At 51.6% G+C, this 23631-nt stretch overlaps 1 protein-coding gene across 4 annotated transcripts in view; it reads right to left on the bottom strand.

The window, feature by feature from the left end:
- The window catches only part of MBP (myelin basic protein), a 37331-nt gene extending 15016 nt beyond the window's left edge, over positions 1-22315 (bottom strand). For 2 of the 4 annotated variants that reach the window (XM_065889831.1, XM_065889832.1), the window contains exons 1-2: positions 22091-22261; positions 15442-15519 (exon numbers count right to left, since the gene is read on the bottom strand). In XM_065889831.1, coding sequence (XP_065745903.1) covers positions 15442-15519; positions 22091-22261 — 249 coding nt within the window. Of the gene's footprint in view, positions 1-15441; positions 15520-22090 lie in introns of all 4 variants that reach the window. The other 2 variants (XM_065889835.1, XM_065889833.1) reach the window with 2 other exon arrangements.
- Positions 22316-23631: the final 1316 nt, after the last annotated feature.

Raw genomic sequence — 23631 nt, 5'->3', positions numbered from 1 at the left:
TTACAGGTGCATTATCTCTGGTATGAGTTACAGGTGCATTTTCTCTGGTACTAGTTACAGGTGCATTGTCTCTGGTACTAGTTACAGGTGCATTATCTCTGGTACTACTTACAGGTGCATTGTCTCTGGTACTAGTTACAGGTGCATTGTCTCTGGTATTAGTCACAGGTGCATTATCTCTGGTACGAGTTACAGGTGCATTATCTCTGGTACTAGTTACAGGTGCTTTGTCTCTGGTACTAGTTACAGGTGCATTGTCCCTGGTACTATTTACAGGTGCATTATCTCTGGTATGAGTTACAGGTGCATTATCTCTGGTATGAGTTACAGGTGCATTTTCTCTGGTACTAGTTACAGGTGCATTATCTCTGGTACTAGTTACAGGTGCATTATCTCTGGTACTACTTACAGGTGCATTGTCTCTGGTATTAGTCACAGGTGCATTATCTCTGGTACGAGTTACAGGTGCATTATCTCTGGTACTAGTTACAGGTGCTTTGTCTCTGGTACTAGGTACAGGTGCATTGTCCCCAGTACTAGTTACTGTTAATGTCTATGCCTGTCTCTAGCTGGCAATCCTCCTACCCCCATCCACCAGGGCTGAAGCCCTGCGGTCACGCTGGCCTCCTTCTCTGCTCTATTTCCCCCACTGACTCAGTTCACAAATCTTGTAGGTTTTTCTTTAAAATATTCCTTACATTTGTCTTCTCCCCACATTGACGTTAAGGCCAAGGCTGGGGTAGCCCTGTTCGGGCCCCTCCCTTTCCAGCCAAGACGGGTTTGCAAAGGATGCTCTCCTCCTGTCCTTCCCCACAACCGTTCCCTGCGCCTGTTTCACAAACTGAACATCTTTTCTCCAGCCGGGGGGCCCCCGAGACCTGGCACCGCATGGCATGGCCTGGTTTTGTCCACTTGGTGAGACCTCGCCTTGGCTCTGAGTAGACCAGCCACCTCGATGTCCTTTGAATGAGGTGTCCACGTGCCCTCCACGCCTCCTGCTTCCCTGTGACTTTTTGTGCCCTGCTCAGCCTTCGAGCTCAAAGTCCATCCTTCTGCGGATCCTGACTGGAGTCAAGGCCCCTTCCCACTTCCCTGTGGCTCTCTGCCTCTCCCAGGCTCCCACCGCTGCCCGACACCCACCCTCCCGACGTCCCGGCTGCGCGTTCTGCTGTCTGCAGTGCCCTTCCTGCGGCCTCTGCTGGGCACAGCTTTCTCAGCTCACCTGGGGCGACTCAGCACGTGATCTGCTTTCCGTGTGGCACATTCACAGCCTCCCAGAAGGGCGGAGGGTGCAGTGGAGGCCTGGTGGCCACGGGCTGAGTCTCCCTCTCCTCCACCGGGCCGGGGACCTCACAGGATTCTGGTTCCCCACAGAGGAAACCGGGGGGATTGAGTTATGATGTGGGTACGATGGCGTGGGCAGAAGTGGACGCCATGCACATTTGAACTTGAAGACGTCAACCTCAAGGGGAAGCGCTGGAGCGTTTCAGGAACTGGTGACCCTCCCTCCCCCGTCCTTACTCTTATTCTCTCTGCTGGGGTTGCCAGAACATAAATAATCTGGTTCTCCTTGTGCTGTGTTGTCTCTCAGCTAGCGCCTTTCTGAGCTCACAGACCAATCAGATTCACTCACCGCTGGCCCACCTTACACATGCTTCTCCAATAAAAGAGAGTATAAAATTAAGAATGAAAAAAGAAAACAGATGAGCTAGGAAACTCTTTAAATTGCTTATTTTAAGAAAAAATTTCTTTGTGTCTAATGTATCTGCCAAGTGAAGTTATTTATTAGATACCACCCTAATGGCCAAAAATAATTAAAGCAGCTCAGAACTTAGTACAATTTGCCCTGACTTTGGGTTTTTTTGTGGTTTTTTTTTTTTTTGGCCGCACTGCACGGCATGTGGGATCTTAGTTCCCTGACCAGGGATCAAACCCACGCCCCCTGCAGTGGAAGTGCAGAGTCTTAACCACTGGAGAAGTCCCTTTTCTTTTGTTTTTATATACCATTTTTCTGCAGGCTGTGTTGGATTTTGAGTCACAGAAACATTGTGCACTTTGATTCACCCATTCTGTGATTAAACTAGAAAAGTTTCTTAAACTTTACAAAAAGGTTTTTAAATAAATGAACGTTCAGTCCTATATGCAGGTCTGATATTATTAAAACTTACTTTTGCTCTGACATAGTTAATGAAGTATTTCACATGTTTATCATGCGTACCAGCTTTGAACGCTAAAAGAAAGAGCATATATTTTGGTGATTTTTATAATGAATACATTGGTCGCCAATCTTTTGAGGGAAAATTAATTTAAATCTTTTAAGGAACACATGAAGTTGGTAAGTTGTGTTCTACCTCTCAGAATCTGGGGTCAGAACTGTTCATGAAAACGTCAATTAGTGTATTTATGGCCCTCGGCACAGAACTAAGCATGCAATGAGCATTAACTGTTGAATTAACGCATCGACAGTTTAGATCCCTTTTAATACAGAGCCCAACACATGCAGTAGATCTTAAGTAAATAGAACAATCATCATGGAATCCTTTTGTAACATATGCATTGAAGAGTGACTGAACTAGGACCCTGACTTGGAATTTTGGCTATAAGTTGTCACAGATAATTTAATGTAGAGTTATAGCTATATTGTTGTAGTTGTAATGGTCTGTTGCTGAAAGAACGTTTAGTCAATCATATTTCTATATATTAGCAATGAACAGTTAAAAAAACACCAAATTTAAAAGCACCACCATATATAATAGCATCAGAGAAACAAAGTATTAGTTATTAACTTGGCAAAGCGTGTATATGATCTTTATGCTAAAAACTAGAAAATGCTGGTGGAAGAAAATCAAAGAAGACTTAAGTGGAGAGACATACTATCTTCATGTGTCAGAAGACCATGAATAGTACAGATGGCAATTCTTCCCAAACTGATCTACAGATGTACTGCTCTGCCACTCAGAATCCTAGCAGGATTTTGTTTAGATATAGAAAAACTAACCTTGAAACTATATGTAACCAAAATAGCCAAACAACTGTGAAAAAGAAGAATAAAATCAGAGGAACCGCATCACTTGATTTAAAGATTTCCTACGTAGCTATAGGCAGTGTCGTACTGGAGAAGGTGTAGATACATAGTTCAGTGGAACACAGTAGAGTCCAAAAGTAGACCCACACAAATAGGACCAGGTGATTTTTGACAAAGGTGCAAAGACAACTCAATGGAGAAAGCATAGTCTTTTCAACATATGGTATTGGAACCACTGGACATCCAATATCCAAAAACATGAACCTCAATCCAAAGTCACACCCTATACAAAAATTAACCCCAAATGGATCATGGATCTCTATCTGCACTGTAAAAGTACAGAGTTTTAGAAGAAAACGGGAGAAAATAGAAGAAAACCTTCATGACGTGAGGGTAGCCAATAAATTTATAGACCTGACACCAAAACCATGATCCATAAAAGAAACAAAATTGATAAACTGAACCTGATCAATATTTAAAACCTTTGTTTTGCAAAAGATACTTTAAGAGAATGAAAAGACAAACTACAGATGGAGAAAATATTTCCAATCATATATGTGACAAAAGACTTGAAACCACAAGTCCTTCTTGTAAAGAACTCTCAAAAATCAATGGTAAAAAAACAAACCACCAGGTTAAAAAATTGGACAAAACACTTGACTAAACACTTGACTGCAGAGGATGAGCAGAATACAAATAAGCACATGAAAAGATGCCCAGCATCATTAGCTATTAGTAAGATGCAAATCAAAATCATCAGGAGACACCACTACACCCCTATTAGAATGGCTAAAATAAAGGATACCGACAATACTAAGTGCTGACTAGGATGCAGTGCCACTGGAACTCTCATGCTTTGCTGGTGGGAATGCAAAATGGTACCCTCACTCTTGAAAACAATTTGACAGTTATTATAAAGCTAACCATGTATCAATACATATTATATGGCCCAGCGATCCCACTTCCTGCTTTGAATGATAAAAGAAAAACTACATATTTTTGGATGAGATTTTTGTAATGAATATATTGGTCTCCAGTCTTTTGATGGAAATAATTTGAATCTTGAATGAAAACTTATGATCACACAAAAACCTCTACATGAATGTTTATAGCAACTCAATTCGTAATCACCAACTCTGCAAACAACCCAAATGTTCGTCACTGAGTAAAGGGATAAACAGACTGTGGTATGTCCGTGCAACAGAATACTATGCAGTAGTAAAAAGGAGCAACAACTCAGAGGCATCTCCAAGGCATTGTACTGAGTGAGAGAAGCCATTCCAAAGAGATTTCATACAGTACGATCTCATACATGTGACTTTCTTCAAAAGAGTACACTACAGGGAGGGTGACCAGAGCAGTGGCTGTCAGGGGTCAGGAATGGGGGAGGGAAGGGTGTGGTGTGAAGTGGGAGGGAGGTTTTGGGGTGATGTACCCTTATTGTGGTGGCGGCCACGTGAAACTACATGTGTGTTAAAATTCACAGATGTGTACACCAGAAACCACCCAATTTTACTGTATATTAATTTATAAAATAAGTCCATTTAACACGATCTATCATTATTTGTCCCAAGGTTGGTGATGGCAACATTACGTCGTTCCGTGAATTTCCTGGTTGGAGATCTCCGCATAGGTGAGTCTGGCCTTCTCCCTACATCCATCTTTTGTCTCCAGGTCTCCAGCTAGATTTTAAGTTTTTGGAGGAAAAAAGAAAAACTTCTACTTGATTCCCCAAAGCTTCTGGCAGTTTGGTTCAGCAAACAGAAGTGGACAAAGGAACAAAGAAACCCTCTTTCTACTGGGGCCTCCTGGAAAGAGCAAGCCTCTGGGGGCTGGAGGGCTCTGGTCCTGACCCAAAAACCCCTGCGAACCGAGCACGCCAAGCGCTGGGGCTTCTGTTTCCCCACATGTGAAAGCACGGGGTTGAAACCGAGACTCGCTGAGAGAGTTTTTAGCTCTCAGCTTTTACTAAGGGGCCACCTCTGAGTAGCAGGCAAGGAAAGAAAGGTAATTCTGCAGCTGGTTTATGTATTAGGGCGTTTTCCTAAGACTCTAGGGCTGCCGCTTAATCTGTTTGTTTATGTATCACTAAAGAGTTCTGTGGTGAGCACAGGAAGAGGAGCTAAGAAACGAGCCTCTGTTGCCATGGTGATGACACCTTTACACAGTGGCGGGGGGGGGGGGAGTGCTGTATCTGTCACCCTTAATTTTTTTTTATTGTGGTAAAACATACGTTACGTGAAATCTACCATTTTGCCGTCGTTAAGTACGCAGTTCAGTGGCCGTACGTGTATTCACAATGCTGTGTGTCCATTACACCATCCACCTCCAGAACTTTCCCATCTTCCCAAACTGAGACTGTACCCAGGAGACACAAACTCCCCATCCGCTGCTGCGGCCCCTGGAAAGCCCCATCCTACTCTCTCTATGGATCTGACGGCTCAGGGGACCCCATACAAGTGGAATCACACAGTGTCCGGTGGCAACTGGCTTCTTTCACTGGTGTAGTGTCCTCAGGGTTCAGCCATGCTGTAGCTGGGTCAGAATTTCCTTCCTGTTAAGGCCAGGCCATATCCCGTCGCCCGTGTAAGCCACGTTTTGCTCACCCTTTCATCCACTGACGGACACTTGGGTTGTTTCCACCCTTTGGCTCTTGTGCTGAGTCACCTGCTCTGACTCGGACCCCGTGATGCTGACGTGGTCCGGCCTCCGACAGGTGGCTGAGGGGATGCAGGCTCCCAGCTTCCTTCCCCACAGTCTGAAGAGCATCCTTTATTCTTTGAAGGAACATGGGGTGGGGGGGGGCGGGTTGTGACTCTGAGGCCATATCGAAGGCCCGCCTGCGCTGAGGAAAGGGGTCCACACCCAACTTGAGGGGTGCCGGGCGGGGAGGCTTCGGCCGTGCAGGACGTCTCTGCTGTCAATCCTCAGCTCACAGTCAGAGCAGGGCCAGCCTTTGTCTCCCGGGCAGCGGTGGGAGCCCCTGGCAGGAGTGGCAGGGTACTTAAAAACAGTGGGTTTTGGCTTCTTTGTTATATTTCACAATTTATAGGGAGTGGGTACTTATTTCCATGCCTCACTGTAAACAAGGGGTTCCGTTTCTGTCCTGGAGGAAACAGTCTGGGGAGGGAACGGGCCACAGGGGAAGGGGGATGATGGCGGGGCCGTCTGGGTGCGAAGGTGACCCCTGTGGGGGGAGGATGGGGCGCGGGTCCTCCTCCCTCCACCCCTGTGTCCCCAGCCTCTGCCCCCAGAGCCTGGGACACACAAGTTTCCCTTTAAGGAGCCCCCTGGACTCAGCTCCCTAACTCAGGAAGGGTTCGTGATTCTCCAGTGCAGCCCTTCTTATCTGTGTGCAGAAAGGATAGAAGAACCAGAATTGTTCACATTTTACAGTTATTTGCCAGGAATGGTGTCTCTTTGTCCATGTCTCTCCTGATCCAAGTAGCTCATCTGTTTGTAAGTGATTAAAAGGCAAAGGAGGAATTCGAAGGTCAGTCCTACCGGAAAATCAGAACCGGACACCCCGAAGCCGGGGCGGGGCGGGTAGCGGTCGCCCCTCTCAGTGTGAGCCATCAGAAAAGGAAACGGGGCCGGAGACAGGGCCCCCGCCCCACGTGCCGGTCTAAACCTGAGGTTAGGACATTAACACGCTATCTCCAAAATAAGTGGAGCTGAATATTTGGGACAAGTGAAATTAGAAAATTAGTCCAGTTTTTTAAAAATGAAAACTCAAGTTGTTTAGAAAAATGGTGCTTATTACATAGGGCTTTCAATTAACAAGAAGTTTGTAGAAGAAATCCTACCTGTTAGGGGTGACTTGGTTCACACTCTGATGAACCACATGGAGACCTGGCTGTCTGCACACGTGAACACGTGAGTCGTGTAGGGGCCTCGGCACGTGATCACAGCACGCGCAGGGTTACGGTGGCACTGATGTGTTACTCTTTTTTGGCATCGTGATTAACAAAACAACAATGAACTTCTTGGTGGCAAATAAAATAACATTATGCTAAAAAATTTAAACACGACTGGAGGAAAGCCATGGGATAAAGGACAACCATTTCATGGATTTTTAACATAAACTGCTTTTTCCATTAGCCTGTTTCATTGTACTGGTTTTGAAAAACTGTGATTCATTTTCCCTCCACTTGTGATAATGTCCTTCACCAGCAGGGGGGGGCTCGTGCACTTGGCTTCCCGGCTGCTTTCCCGTCCCGTCTCCAGATAACGGGAAGGATTTCATAACTGTTTTTCCAACTTGCTGGAGAGCTGTGAGTCCTTAAACTTGCAAGTAATAACGGGGGATTAGTTTTTGCCTGACACATCTGAAGATCAGTGGTCATCAGATTGGGTAAAGATTCATTCCCTTGACTAGCGGCTGTCTTACGAAAACGGGGATGAGGTATTTGCCAGCATCATCATTTGCATTTGCATTTGATTGAAACAAATGGATAGAGTCAGTCCCTCTCAGAAGAAGACGCTGCCTCTTGAAAAAATTAGTATTCACTGTGCCTGGGGTTTTGTGCTTAGGGGGGAAAAAAAAGAGTTCTAGCGCTTGCTTTATTTCTTGTCTGTGAGAGGAATTTAAACTCTTCCCTGAGTCCACCATCAGAATTCCAATGATGGAAATCAGAGTGAATCCATGGCTCTGGGACGTTTCCCCCCTCTGCATCCACCCCTCCCGGGCTGTGCACCTGAGAGGCACCTGTGTGCTCCTTGTTGGACCCTATGAGCCCAGGCGGTCTCCCCTCTCTCTGCCCAGGCTTTAGTTTGCTTGCCTCTCTCCTCCAGATGAATGACAATGGATGAGTGCAAAGGAGGGACCAGGAGAATAACATCATTAGATACACAAGCATAAGGAAAAACATCTGAGGACCGCCCAGGTGTAGACGCATGGCTTATAGTAGCTACACAGGAGACTACGAGCCTGTTATAGGACCAGCTCTCCCCCTGGTACTTTAAAACCCGGTGTGACGATTTGAGGTTCGTTACAAGATGAGAACATCTTTTAAATATCCTGTGTTCTGGCTTCCCTCAGATCACAGGCATTAACAGGAAGCATGTTCTCTTCTTGCGCTGTTACTCTGTCTTACTGTGGGCTAGTCTGGGAGAAACTGGTCCTTCAAAGCCCATGTGTGTCTGATAACTAGTGTTGGTAATACCCGCTCCGTCTTTTCTATGTGATGTGAACAGACATGAGCTCTGTGGGAGCTGCTATTTGGAACTGCTGCCCTTTTTAAACTGGAAATCGAGCATTTTCATGGAGGTGACTGACGCAGGTGCCCTGATGCCAGGGCACCTCAACCCACATCTGTCGGGGTCTTCCCTGTGCAGCCCGCCTCAGTGAGAGGTCCTGGTGCCATGTCAGAATGACACAGCCGGAGTGGCCTCTCTGTGGATCTGTCTCAAATATGTCCGGATGGTCATATCCAGTGGCTAAAAGCAGTGACCATTTTCTTACTGGCACTTTCTTAGTCAAGTCAATCATGCAAGTTCCAGGAACGCACGTTTCTCCCTGTGTCCCTAGAAGGATCCAATATAAAAAAAGGAGCAAAGAAAGTGGCTCTACTTGCTTTGAAAACACGGGGTGGACACATGATTTTTTTCACCCCAGCTGGTCACAGACCAGAAATGTTGCTCTGTGTGGCCACCTCTTTTTGCAGATGTGGAAGTGGATACTCAGAGGGGTTAAGTGAAGAGCCTGTGGTCTCCTTTCAGCCCCAGCTCCATGTTTTAATCTGCTGCGTCATCGGAGATTCCTGTGGATTCCATGTGCACGAGAAGGAATGTCCCAAACCGAACCCTAGCAGCAGGTGGAGAAATCACGGGCCAGCCACGTGACCAAAGGGAAGGGAGAAGAACTTTTTCCAAGTTTGCAGACTTACCTCCTGTTAAGCTGTGAAGGCATGGTGCGCTAGAAACAAAAATGTGCTCAGATATAAGAAAAACAAATTAGTGTCTCTTGGTGGCATCAATCAGAGATGTCGGTTAATATCTAGAGAACCGGGAAAGCTGTAATCACTGCTCTACTAGAAAACGAGTTCCTACTTATCTTGGTAAATACTGGTAACTGGATACGACAAATGCGCGGCATGTCTAGTGAGAGAGATGAGATTTTTCAGGTTCATTGTTATTTGGAAGGATGCAGTTCTACGTAATTAAAACGGGCTCGATCAGCTCCCACTTTCAATGGAAAAGTTATGGCTCAATCCAAGCGCACTGTACTGTCTGCAACGTTCTATTTTGTTCACGTGGTTGAAAGCATCCAACTAACCAGCCATCCAACGAGCAAACATCTTTGATACTTAATCCTTCAATTTACGTGTTGAACACGACAGAATTGTGCACATATCCGCCGAGTAGCATTAAGGATACACGCCTTTAGTAGATGGTTTCTCCAGTGGTCCAGAGACGCGGGGAGCAGAGGAACTTGCATTCTCCTTTTTTCCGCCAGAGAAATTTTGATTTTGTGGCACCCTCAAGAAACCCAGATCCCGGCAGCTAAGCAGTCCATCTCTTTAACCTGTTTGGAACCACAGACCGCAACGGTGTCGCTGTTTTTCTGAACTGCCGACAATAAGGGAGAACAGCAGAGTAAGACTTGGGATCAATAAAATGATTTTTTTCCTTGTGAAAGTGGTAAGGAAACCAAATATGCTTCTTGCGTATTGTTTTCTTTATATTTAAGAACCACGACACGTAGTTCACTGTGAAACGGATATACTTTTTCTGCCCTTTTCCTCTTGCTTCACACTTCTTTCGATGGTTTATAAAAATCCTTCACCGCCCTTGTTTCGGTGATTTGTCCTCCTTAAGGACTCACTGAAAGAGGCAGCAGCATATCTTGGGCTGAATGACTCTTATCCGCGGCTGCCCTGTCTGGCTGCCCTTCTAGCCCTTTGGAAGGACGGGTTGTGGCAGCTTTGTGCCCCTGTGGCGACTGGCCCAGGTGCTGAGCTAGTTGCCAGTAAAGTAAGTACTCTGGACTAGAGCATGTGACCCAAAGGTCACAGGCCTGTGGAAGACATGACACATCTGGCTGGAAACTCTTCGAGCTATGAGTCTCCCCCTTTCAGAGCTGGTCTTGATGAACACGGCATGTTTTAATCCCCACACCCTGACCGCACGGTGCTCTCTGGCCGTTCCCAGAAATCACTGGATCATGAGGTTATCTTGGGCCTTCTGGGCACGCTCCTAGTTTTGTGTATATATGTTTTTCAGAGGAAGCAATTGCTCCATTTCTGGTCAAGCAGCTTCTAATACGCCTCAAGAGCATTAGATTTTTTCTGGCAAGGTCAACGTCTTTAGATTTTGCAATCTGGAGAGAATTCTTTTCTGTCTGAATGACCTACACAGTTTTGCCCTAGGTTTCTGCCCTTGGCAAGGTTAAGAATATGTTTGTTCCTGAATCATTGGCTCGAAGGAGTTTAATTAAAGCCGTGGCTTTTTCTTTCTTTAGAGAAAGCCATGCAGTATCAGCAGCGGGCTTGTCTCAGTTACGGGAGAGATTCACAGGCAGACCTTCGTTGAGGTGGAGATTTTCGGTGACCTGCTGCCTGTTCTGATGACACGTTTCTTCTCAGATACTGGCATGTGAGAAGGCTGGCGGGGCGCGGTCTGTGCGGAGGTGTGGGTCGCCCCTGGTCCTCCGCTCAGCTGGGGCTGTTGCCTGGCCCGTGGTTAGAGGGGCCGGTTTCCAAGCTGGGGAGTTGACCCTCTTAGCAGCCTGTGAAGCCGAAGGCAGCGGGCTGCGGGAAGCACGGCGGCTTCTGGTTTCCTCTGTGATGTTTCACCGGAAACGAGGAAACCGAAGCCCCCGGCCTCCTCTGCACCGATGACTTTGCCTCCACGGGACGGCCGTCCAAAGATCGGGCTCAGAGGCCTCCTGGCAAGGACAGAACGAAACCTGGGATGTGGTCATGAGGTCACCCTGGACACTGGCACACAGGAAGTCGGTGTCACACGTCGCAGCTGGCGCGTCCGCTCCTTCAGTGAGCGTGTAGTGGCTGCGTGGCCCCCGAGGGGGGTTAAACTCGGGTGGGGCTCCGAGGCCCGGCCTCCACTGTCACCCCGGCGAATGGGCCAGGATGGTGGAACAGGAGGCAGTGCAGTGGACAAGGGCCCGGCCAGAGCTGGGAGCTGCGGCCACGTCGGTGAGGACGCCACAGACCGTTGTGTTCTCCACCCACAGCTCCGTCTTCTCGTCCAGACAGGATGCGCGGCTGCCCCTGGGCCGTCCCGCCAGGGACGGGAGGCTCCCTCCGCGGTGCCCAGGCCACCCTCCCTTGTCCCATAAGGCAGCTCCTCCCTCCTCGTCTCGGGCAGCCCTGGAGAGCTCACAGCCGGAGGCCTGGGCTCGTCGTCCCCGCAGGGAAGGCTCACCGCTATTTCCCGAACTCAGGGCGCCTGGGCTGGTGCCGAGAGCTACGCTCTTGAACGTGGGTTTGGAGGCCTCCCGTGTCTCCTTCCAAAACAGCGGGAGGACAGGTTAGATGTCGGCCTTAACCGCTCCGACTGTTGTCCTTGCTCCCAGGCACCCACTTTTAAAGGCCTCAATGTGTCTGAAGTACGCAGAAGACTCCCAGCGTAAACATCAGACAGCGCAGCAGAGGTGGAAGCCCGGATGCCGTGGCTCGGCTTAGAAATCAGGAGTCTCCTCGCGCAGAGTGACAGCAAGTGCTTTAAGGGACGCGGAGTCCAGAAGATTATTTTGGAAGAAAAGCCAAGTTGCAACAGTCTTTCCTGCAAGTGAAGGCTGCGGGCCCGGGCGCAGCTGCACTGGGGGGCAGCCCGTCGGGGGTGGGGGGAGTAGACCATGGTTCCCCAGGAGGGTCCCGGCCCCACGACCGCCAGTCGGCCTCCGCCCCGGTGGGCAGGGTCCCACTCGCTCTGCCCTGGGTCCCCATGGCCAGACCTCCAGGACCCATCAAAACCACCCAGCTCTGGTCAGAGCCATTTGCTTGGGCATCATGAAGAAATCTATTGAGAAAACCTGACGACTAAACACGAGGGAAGCCTCTGGAAGGCCTTCCATGTGAGGGATGCCTGGGGGCTGGGGGCTGTGCTTCCCGGGAGCAGAACAAGAGCCCACAAGCCTAAGGCACGGAGTCACCCCGAGCACCTCGGGGTTGGCGGGGCTGGGCTTACGACAGGTCCCTGGAGACTTGAGGAAATAACCATGGAGTCTCAGTCTTCAGAGAGACGTTTGCAGTCGCCGACTCTGACCCCTTTGCTTTCTGGGTGAGGAAGCTGAGGCCTGAGAGCAGGAACCCAGGAGCTGACGGCCAGAGCTGGGGCGGCCTCGCAGGGTCCCTGCGGGAAGCAGGCCTGACGCGCCCTTGATGCGCCGGCAGCTTCCGGATGTTTCTCTCCATCAGCACGGGGGCCCGGGGCGTCGACAGGACAGACGGTTATTTCTGACGTTGGTGTGCTTTTCAGGCCAGGAAAGGAGGCTCAAAGCAGACACCCGGAGGCTGGGCAGTGGACTCAGACCTCCCACGCGTGTTTCCATCCTTACCCTGTGCTTGTCCGGGTGCTAAGAGTCCGACTCCTTACCCCCCGAGCATCCTGGGGACGGTTGGTTGCGGGGTCACAGCGGGCAGGGCGGCTCTGGACAAACCTCTGGGGACCTCCCGGGCCGGGCGTCCAGGCAGTGTCCTCTCCAGGCCGCGAGGACCGGTTCCCGGGGTTTGTGGGATGCAGGCAGAGGGGCTTAAGGAAGCCAGTGAGAGCAGCTGACGGGCGTGGGAACAGGGGCTTTCCCCTCTGTCCTTCCTGCCTCTCCAGGGCCCAGATGTGCAGGTGTGGGTGGGACGGGGTTTACTCGGGCGAGGCACTTGCTCCGCGCTCCCCGCCCTGGGCACCTTTCCAGCTCCTTCCATCCGCAGGCGCCAGGCGCTCTGGGCCATGCAGTTTCCAAAGGCCCAGCCGTGCGGAGCCAGGGTGACATGATGGAGAAACCAGAGGAAAGGCTCTGCCTATCTCCCCACGGAGCTGTCTTCCCTGTTGTATATTTGCTCCTTGATTCTGCCTTGGAATTCGTGCTTTCCCAGCTTGCTTTTGGGTATCAGATACTATTTCATGCGTGGCCTCGGGCTTGCCATCTTCCATGGTCCTCTTCCAGCCCTCAAGGTCAGCCCTGTGTCAGAATCAAGAGAAGTGTTCAGGCTCCTGGAATCAAGGGATTCCTCGCAGCGGACCCAGTCCTGGAAGCGCAGCCGCAGTGCTGAGCCCACTTGTTCCTTGACGTGTAGTAGGTGGGGCTCTCCCCCCCTTCCTGGTGTGTTTGTTTGGAGAGACAGACAGACAGCGAGAAGGAGGTCCGTGTGCAGGACGCCAGCCTGACATCGCTCACCGACTTTAAGTTTCCGAACCACAGGGGAAGAAGGAGGAAGCTTTCGGTCCCGAGCCGGCCGGTGGTCCTGCACTGCCATCCCCAGCCCCTGCGTCAGCCCTCCAGCCGTGGCCTCACCCCACGGCTCCTGTCCCCTCTGCAAGCCCACTCCACGTGCCCTTTGTCATATTTTCAAACCACTTCGTGCCACCTGGCCCTTCAGTGCTCTCCTGTGTCCGGGGCCGTTAATGCTCCGAGAAACATAAGCTCTTTCTTGAAATACTGAAGAATGCAGCATGCCGGAGGAAGACACAGTGAACAGACAGCAAAGGCAGAGGCCGCGGATGCCCGGCCCCCATGCTGCGTCCCTGGGGCTGCTGTGTGGACCTCGTGCATTTCTGGCCAGTTGTGCACGTGCGGGCCCAGAGGTCTGTCTGGGATGAAGCTGTGGAGGGTGGGGCTGCGGCCCTTTTTCCACCAACAGAGAAGAATCGTTCTGCTGTAAGTTTCCTAACATCCCCAAATGCCAAAGCCCTGGCCTCTGGCCCTCCCCGCCCTGCACTGCATCTGGGGTTTCTGGCAACGTCTCTGCCTCTTGGTGGAGCAGGCCTGCTTTCTGACGGCGACGTGTCCCATGGAGGAGAGGACGGGGGTCCCGGTGGCTTCGGGCACAAGGAGCACGTGGGTCCCCGCCTGCGTGCCCGCATCCCCGCTGCCAGAAAACAGGGAGCGTCCGCCCCAGCTCTCTGCACTCGGCCTGGGAGCCCAGGGCCCCCGAGAAGGCCTCTGGGGCCCAGCCCTGGCTTCCTCGGGGCTGAGTCTGGACCAGGCCAAGGCCCGAGGGCCCCAGAGGTTATGTGCCTCCAGCGGGACGGGGCCCTCTCGACCTCCCCGGGGATGGGGCTGTTTGCTTTGAGAAGCCACCGAGGGGCCCTCTGCACCGGTGAGCACGATGGTCACAACTGAAACGCGATTCCCGTGAAACCCGGGCTCGGCGGCAGCACCCCTCTAGCCCCACTGCAGCTGTCACCTGGAGATGCGCCCCTGCCCACCCGAGGGGGCTTGACGGCAAGTCCCTCCCGGCAGCCAGCGGCCCCGGCACCGCTCCCGTGGCTGGGTCCTACGACGGGCTCGGGCCCTGGGCTCTGCGGCCGCTCTGCCAGCCTCCCCCGGACCGACGTCCGCGAGCCGACCCTTTACATCGTATGGATCCCCTCCTCCCCTGGGACCAGCCGGTCCCGCAGGCCCCTGTGGTCACACTGTCCGGTGCGGGGCAGAGGGCTCCGCGGTGGGTCTCAGCTGCGGGCACAGCTCCCGGCTGCCTGGGTCCCGCTCCCCTGGCCCCCTCTGCTTCGTTTGAAGAGGAAGATCCACAAGCGGGACTCCTGGGGCCCCATCCTCACCCTCGGGGCTCAGTCAGAACTAGCTTTCCTGTCGCGTGCCACGTGGTTTCAACCTCCTGCGCTTTCCCGAGGTTGGTAAGGCCGGTCGATGCCTGGGCACAGCGCCTGCTGGGGTCCCAGAGCAGAGGTCCGGGCGGGGCTGTGCCCCCCACGAGCTGAGTCTGACCCGGACTGATCGCGCGTCTCCCCTGGGGTCGCCCCAGCCCGACTTCCACGTGGCTGTCCCTACGGTCCCTACGAGCCCCGAGGGGCAGCCGGGAAGGAGGTCCTCCCCCGGGGAAGCCCAGCTGGGCTGGCGCCTGGAAGAGCTCACTCACCTCGTACTCGGCGGGCGCTCCGTGTCCGCTAGGCGCCGGTTTTCGGAGGAGACGGGACCACAGGCGGGTCAAGGCCATGGCTGCCGGCCACCTCGGGGGCCAGGCTCGCTCCAGCAGCTTGTCCTCACCCTGGTCCCACCTCCGTCTGGGCGGGACCCCCAGTCGAGGTCGCGCATCCCTCGCGAGGACCCCCCCCCTTCCGTCTTTGCACATTTTCCTTTGCTCGCTTCCCCTCAGGAGCTGCCCTGCTCGGTCTGACAAACGCGACTTTCCAAGGCTCCCGTGCGGGGGAGCGAGGCCCTGGCAGCGCCTGCGCCGTCCCCGCGGTATGGCCGCGGCCGCCGGGCGGAGCCGTCTTACCTGGTGCACGTTGCACAGCCCGGGCGGGCTGCGGGCATGAGGGGGTAGAGGGTTCCCGCTCTGCTTGAGCCACGGGACCTGCCAGAGGGACAGAGCGGCCACTGAGTCCACGTCCTCCAGCGGGTGAGCTCCTGGCGGCAGGGAGGAGGGCGGGCGAGCGGAGGGTGAAGATTAGAGGATGAGGCACGTGACGGTGATGGAGGATGGACCAGCCAGTGGCCAGGGCTCAGGGGACACGGGGAGGGCAGATATCAGGGGACAGCCCCTGAGGGCTCGGGGGCAGGAGGAGGGACGACAGAGAGAAAGGAGGAAGGAGAAAGGTTTAGGGAACAGTTATTTCCCGGAGTCTATTCTGGGGGCCTATAGCTCATTATGTGACCAAATTTCCTTAAAAATGTTGCCGGCACCAGACATGTAAGATTTCCAAGGCAGCTTCACGAGAAGAGCTGAAAGGGCTTTTCCGAGTCTGTAATGGAAGAGATTTTACACTCTGGGGGCTTTTATTTTATTTTTCTTTTAGAGCAAGTGTGTTAGCTTCTGCTCTGGATTTACAAGTAGAAGTCTTTCCTGCTCTGTGCGGTTACCTGTGGCTCTCAGTTGGGTCCCCTCAGTCTGTTCCACAGTAGAAGGGAACCACTTCAAGAGCAACAGAGCGCTCAGAAGGCATCCTAGCCGACCACTTGGAGTTAGGCTTTCTCACGGCCGTTCTTCTTTGCTGTCGGTGGCATTTAGGAGTTTAATAGTAATATTAATAGGGACCTGAAGTTGCTTCATGAGCTGTGAACGAGCCTGAACTCTAGTGTTATAAATCTTCCTGAATAGTATTTGCTCCTAACTGAGTGCGCTTTCCCTGTTCTATCGGCTACGAGACAGTTTCTGCCGAATCAGCCAACGTTGAGGGATGTGGTGGAGAGAATATTATTACAGGACCAACGTAAGGGGCCTGCAAGAAGTTCCTCTCTTTTGACCTGCCATAGCAAAATGGCAAGAGAGAAAGAGGGAGAGAGAGAGACAGAGACACAGACAGAGAGCCTCATAGGGGTCAAGAGGTGAAATCAGTGTAATGGGCTTCAAGCGATGTCTTATATCGGCTACAGATGAAATGGAGTTTTAAAAACCAGGTTAATAGCTGGTTATGCATGGAAATAAGCAGTAGTTATGACACAGGAAAATATGCATTCTAGAAATATTACTGTAAAGTGAACACACCAGGGTTTCCAGAGGCAAATCCGTGGTGAGCGTCTACTTAGCTGTGCACCTCACTATCAGTTGTCTCTGCCTGGGAGAGGCTATTTCAATACTAGCAAGAAGTACTGGCGACTTTGATGCACGGTATTGGGTACTTAAATAAGACCACTGAGTACTTGTTTAGAAGCACACCTCAGTGGATAAGCCTGTGGATTCTCTGCCTTGATGAGGCCAGGCTGTCCCCACTGAGGGTGAAAACCCTCAAAAAGGGCCTGTGGTCCATGCCTACACTTGGTCCAAAGGCAAAGAATTTTCTAGTCCTCTATTTAAGACCACATCCCTCCTTAATGAAGAGGTCAATCTCTCTGCGACATTTTCAGGCAGCTCTGGGGGCTGGTGTTAAGGCCCCTCTACTGCCACCCCGGCTTCCTGGGCGCTGGCCACGCAGCCTAGGGCAGGGATGGCCCACGGCTCTGAGATGGGGTGGCCCCCTGGGCGACAGACTGGCCTCCCTGACGGCTTGCCTCTCCTGCGGCAGCAGGAGGACGGAAGACAGCTCTGTCTGTCTGTGTGAGAGCAGAGGAAGGTTCTCCACCTCGCGTCCAGACGTGCTCAGGATCAAAGGGAGAGCATCTCCAGCAGAAGGAGTGGGGCACCCGCAGGGCAGGAGGAGAAGAGGCAGGAAGGCCTCTTCCGGAAGCCGCGTGTCACCCTGTCCGCCTTCTGCTGTTTCTCGTAGAGCAGGACGCTTCCCGAGTGCTTAAGAGTGTGGTGATGTCCATAATGGAAAAACTCTACGATAACCTATCAAACCAGAGTGTGAGAAGAGATTTCTCCAGTTCTGGGATGCTAAATCCATACTTAGTGATTTCCACGAGAGATCGAGGGAGTGTTTTCTTCCCCTAATGATGCGATATTCCCTCAGATGTCAAGCTAAGCTCTCCACCAACCGGTAGGAATTGCCTGTTCCTTCTACCAAAAGGAACATCAGCGATGATGGAAAGCAACACCATAACATGGAAGTGAGTTTAACAGGAGATGAGTTAGTTAGGACAGGGTCTGGTGGCAGGATACGGGCACAGACGAATGGGAGACAGATCGAAATTAATCCTATGTCTTTGCACTTATTTCTAGTTCACCAGCAACCCCGAACTTACCCTCAATTTCACAAACTACCTGTCATCCTTAAAAGAACCAGCCTGCCTCTACGTTCAGATTCTCCGCTGTTTCTTCTACCCCCTGGTATGTACCCTCCCAGGGAGCCCAGGCGGGGGCCGTCTTTCCTGTGCTCAATCAATCACTCAGTAAATGCTATTAAGGGTCCCGTGTCCCAGGCACAAGGGAGAATACAGTCATTTCCCCCAACATGTACAGGACGGTGCTTTGAGAGAAACAGTAAACCTCAGGCAGAACGAGAACAGTCCTAACAGAAAGACCAGGATACTGAACTGCCAGTGGAGAGAAAAGAACAGAACGTCTGTGTGTAAAGCAGAGGCGTGAAAACTGTGCGCAGAAGGGTGTGCTCGGGCCCCCAGACTCACCTGTTGGTTGACACCTGCTGTGTCAGAAGGTCATGAAAATACCAGTTACACCGTGTGCTTAGTAAAGGGAGGGTCACCAAAAAAGACAACTTAAAAAAATCATGTGCAATTAGTCTGTTAAAACGTTTAATAAGTGCATAAAAAGGAAGAAATATATAAAAAGCGAAAGGTCGTCACAAAATCAAATCGGAATACAATCACAGAAGGCAATCGGCATTAAATACATCAACACAATCTACAAACGTTTCACTCAGAGGACACAGCCAAATGGCTGCCAACACAGGGGCGCCCCATTCCGAGTCCTCGCTCGCCTGGTTAAAGACAGCGGAGGGGTGAGGCCACAGGAGGACACGGCAAAGCGCTGGGAGCCGATCAGCAGTGGATCCCTAATTGATCAGGGGATGATACGTCGGAAGGAATTCCTGTAGGAACTCTCAACAAGTGTTTGGGCGCAGAAACACATATACCCAGCATACAGGGATCTTTCTCTACAAAGACTCTTGGCAAACTGATGTACTGAGTGGCTGGGTCGTGGCCACGTTAGCTGAGATCCGTGTTTCGTGCATCGCTGCACCGTGAGTGGACACTCTCGGCTGAAATGAGCGAGCGCAGCTCCGCCGGCCCCCGACTTCAGGGCTAGACTCACACGGGGTGGGGCACCCTGCTCAGACACTGCCTGCCTGCCGTGTCCTTCCTGTCACCTCCACCTGTCACCCTCCCCGGGGGATTACAGAATACATCTCTAACATTAGGCTGCCATGTTAACGGTGAGGAGTTAAGTTACCGTAGAACTAAAATGTGCTCAATGAAATTGAAATGCGGTGGAGAAAAAGGCAGGAAACAGAACATTGTGATTAACTTGCAAGACTGCTTAGACCCCAGGGCACTGGGTGACAGCAAGCGTTCTTATCCCACACAGTCAAGGTTAGAGGCAGGGAGGTCATGTGGCATGCTGAGGACAGACGGATGCTGAGAGCAGCAGGTCGTAAAACCTGCTGCAGCAGGTCGTAGTCAACAGAGGAAGACAGGTATAACCACCAGTACAGAGACCTGCTGTACAACACCTGAAGGAAAGTAGACTGATGCGGAGGACGGCGAGACAGGCCTGTCCCCTTGCATCCCTACTGGGGGGTGTCCGGGTGTCACATCACTGCGGCCACCCTGGCTGTTGCCCAAGCTAACAGGTCACGATGTTGCTGTTAAGCCCGAGGGTACAGCGCTGGCCCCGGAGTGGCGGGTCTGACGGGTGGGTAGGTGGGGCAGCTTAGGGGACCCCCTCCACCCGCTAAAACTGACCAAAAGCAGTGGCATCTCCGTCCTGACCACCCACCCATTCCTCACAGGGCCCCACGTTCCAGGGACTTGGAAACCTGGTTCTTAAAGGCAACAACTCCGCCTTTCTTTCTTCCTGCCACAAAGGCGCGTGGTCTCGTGAATGCACTTTTCATGTACGGCTCTCTCGAAAGTATACGCCGCCTCAAGGAATTTGTGAGCGCTCTGCTCGAATGTCAACTCCCGGCCGCACAGAGGGTGGGTGTGCTGGTGCATTCCCAGGGCAGGGGGCGCTGCCGCTGCTCACCCAGGGGCCACCCCACGTGCCCTCGGAGGAGGGGGGCAGGCGACAAACAGCCCCTGTTCCGGGAGCCAAGGGCTCCCATCAGTTTCACACGCTTCAATCCAAAGGACCTTTCTAGCACCTAATACAAGGAGGGCTCTCCTGATTTATAAACAGAGCAAAGCAAAAATAAGATCAAAACCAAAAAGTAAGCCCACACCAATAAATACCGCAGGCCATTGCGGGTGTGACACTGGGTGTAGAGTGTGTGATGTTTAAAGGTGAACACAGAATCCACAGTAAGACAGGTGAGCTGAGTAAGGCTGCCGGTAAGGCCCACTGCGTATTTTCAGCAAAGATACTCGACAGGAATGTATCCCTAGCCTGGGTTTGCAATAAGCAACTACGGATATGATTTTGCATTTGAACTCTAATGGATTTCTTTGGCATCAAAGGGCAAGGCTGCTCATTCAAAAATCTTCTTTACTCAACATCCAGTAGTGAACAGAACTGATACTTCAAAAGTTCTAAATCCATTATTTAAACATTGTTTTTATGTTTAAAAATCCTGAATCCTTGATAACCTAGCAAGACTAGTTTGTGAAGTGGATGCCTACTTCTGAGGCTGGAATCTTTTCTTTGAAAATGTTGAAGATCATGTCAGACTTGATGCAATCAAAGTTGTACTTTTACGTAAAGGAAGAAAAACAGGTATGTCTAATATATATTCATTTTGAGATGAGGTCACAACAGTCGACATAAACGCTTTCACGATTTTATTTTAACTTAACCCATTACCACCGAAATGAAGCTCGTTTCGCAGTATATGCTCTATCCAGCTGCTTCATCTCTTCTGTACAGTTTAAATCTGTTTTTCCTGTTCTTTGGGTTAAGCAGAATAGTTTAAAGACCGTCGACGCTGCATGCATATGGGGTGCTTTGCATAATAGCAAGACTTGATTAGGCAGTCAGGGTCTGGTGTGGTTTGACAGCCGTGCTTGATAAAGCATCTCGGATGGAAATCGGCATTAGAAATAGGTCAGAGGACCCACATTTCAGGGTGAGGGAAGACTGCCCCCAAGTACAGGACACTGAAGAAACCAATCAGAAAGTGAATTCTATAAGCACAAAAGGTACACGGAGTTATTCACAGGAAGTCCTGCCAAGTGTCACGTGACAGATCTCAGCTTCCCAGCAGGTCCCCGAAAGCTCAACGCTCCTTTAACACCACACAAAAGGCGCAGCTGACATCTGTGTTTATCTCCAACCATTTCAGGATCGTCACTAATTTTAAGAACTGTAGTTAGAGACTAAAGCAAATTCGAGAAACTCCTGAACTCCCAGTGCCCCAGTGTTGATGATGTTATAGGACCACGATGAAAGGGCCTCTGCTCCACACTCGACTCAAAGCCCCTTACAACTTCCCAAAGGCCTTTCAGAATGAGCACAGGGCACAGCCAGAAGCAAAGCTGCATCTTAGGTGTTTTGTGAGCACACCCAATAAACCAGGGGCTTTTCTGAAAAACCTCACTCCTTCCAAAATCACCCAGCTATCCAACACGCTCAAATTCAGGTGCCGCGCATGCGATGTGTTTGCTATCGGAATGCCACTTGGGGATTAGCTTTTCAGTGAAGCACCAGCCACAGATGATCTATTCACAATCTAGTCCAGAAGCCACTTTCACAAACCGGACCACAACAGGAGCGATTTTCTCCTGTGACACACTTTTATCTGCAGAACATTTAAATAATGAAACTTCACAAATTCTACATTCAAATGAATGGAATAACGAACTAATACAGTTTTGATTCACAGACGCACTCATTTAATCCCTCACACTCATTTATTTCCCTAAACAACTCAGACAAAAGAGAACGTCTGCTCAAGGCGAATTTAAATTTCGAGTTTGTTCCAAAGTCCTCAATCACATCATTGTTGCAGAGCAACGCGAAGCTAGCGGCACTGAGTCCAGGAAAACGCTGGCAACAGCCCAATGTGGAGCCCCGAAGCGGGGGCAGCAGAAGCCACGTCAGCCCTAGAGCCCCCAAGCAGAAGACACAAAAGACCACAGTGCCCACGTCCACACCACCCTGGAGATGTGAATTCAGAACGTTCTCCTTTCCCGGACCACATTCTGACCGCATCCCTGGTGAGCAGGGGAGAGAGGGGGGAAAAATCGAAAGCCGTGACCCAGGCCCCTCCCAGGAACCCGTAAGCATCTCCAGCAAGGACCACACGTTTCCCCAGACAGCACGGAGGCTGTACTCCCTCTAACGGCTGAGTTCACCTGCAGATTCCCTTCCTTTTCCGCTTACACCGCCTGGGAGGCACGACCTGCATGCGCCTCTACTCCTCAGAGCTCACCTTGCCTGAGCCCCGCTTGGGTGCACCCCTGTCCGCGCCAAAGAAGCGGCCGAGGGAGTCGAGGATGCCCGTGTCCCTGTGTCTGGGGAGGAAGCCGTGCCTGGCGTGGTCCATGGTGCTTGCCGAGGCCAGGTACTTCGATCTCTGGGAGGGTCTCTTCTGAGCCGCCATCACATCCAGGCCCTCGGGAGCAGCTGCGCTGTCTTCTTGGATGGTCTGGAGCTCGTCTGACTCTGAGGGCCGGTCTTTGAAGGTGTTGTCCTCCCTCCCTGGGGCATCTCGGGAAAAGAGGCGGATCAAATGGGGGCGGCCCCCGGGGTCAGCTGGGTTGGCACCCGGCCAGGCATTCTTTGGGCCCGCTGTGCGCTTGGAGTCTGTCACCGCTGTGTCCTGCAAGGGGGTCCCATTGTTCTGGTCCACATCTGCAAACAACAGTGAGATATGAATACGGCTGTGCAAAGCGGGGCACGGACAATGCTGCTTTCTTCCCGGGCTGGGGAACCGGCCGTCTCCTATCAAATCCACAGGGTGCGCAGGCGCCAGGAGCTCCACGCGGCCCCGGACTGCCTTGGGCAGAGCCCATCCGGCCCGAGCATCCTGGTGGCGGCTCTGCGTCTCAGAGGCCCTGGGAATTGTCTCAGGTGCTCCAGATCCGGCACCGGGCCTTCCCGAGCAAGCAGGGCCAGGCACACAATCTCCCCTAGGTGCTGCCACGCCTGCCCTGGGGGGCTCCAGGGTTGCAGGTGCCGTGATGGCACGTTTATCATCTAAAAGGTTACTGGTGCCTAAGCAAAGCATGTCGGGAGCACTTGTTTGACAAAAGGTACTTTTAGCATTCTTGCTAAAAGTGGAACTGCCCGCACCTTTTGCAATGCATGCCTTAAAGAAATGGGGCATTTAGAACTCTTTAGTACCCAGAGTCCACAAGAGGCCTCTTGCGTGAGAGAGAGCTGCCTGTTCAGGACATTTTGGTTTGGCTTCTCCTCTGTAAGCAGCAGCAGTCAGAAGGTTTAAGTGGAAACGGGGTAGTTCATGTGGCACACCATCCTCCCTTAGCCTTTTACAAAAATACACAGTATTTCCCTCGAGAATGACAGTACCTCCATCTTGCTCTCAGTTATTACAGGTGGGTATAAATGAATGTCATGTAGTTAGGTCCTTCTCCAAAGTTTATTACTTACCTACGGCAAATGTGGCTTTACTCACACTATCTGTCCATCAAACTGCCCAGAAATCTGTGTACTAGCATTTACCAACAGCATCCGACCACCCACCCATCCATCCATCCACTATCCACCCGTCCATCCACTATCCACCCGTCCATCCACCCGTCCATCCACTTATCCACCCGACCATCTGCTAACCACCCTTCCATCCACTTATCCACCCATCCATCCACCCGTCCATCCACTTATCCACCCACTTATCCACCCGTCCATCCGCCCACCCAGCCACCCATCCTTACCAAGCACCTAGCAAGTGTCATGTCCCCTGCACTAGGCGAACAAGATGTGGTCCTTGTCGCATGAACACAGATGAAA

The sequence above is a fragment of the Phocoena phocoena genome, chromosome 13, assembly GCF_963924675.1.
Source record: "Phocoena phocoena chromosome 13, mPhoPho1.1, whole genome shotgun sequence".
NCBI classification, from domain to species: Eukaryota; Metazoa; Chordata; class Mammalia; order Artiodactyla; family Phocoenidae; genus Phocoena; species Phocoena phocoena.
This window is presented reverse-complemented; position numbering and strand designations above follow the sequence as displayed.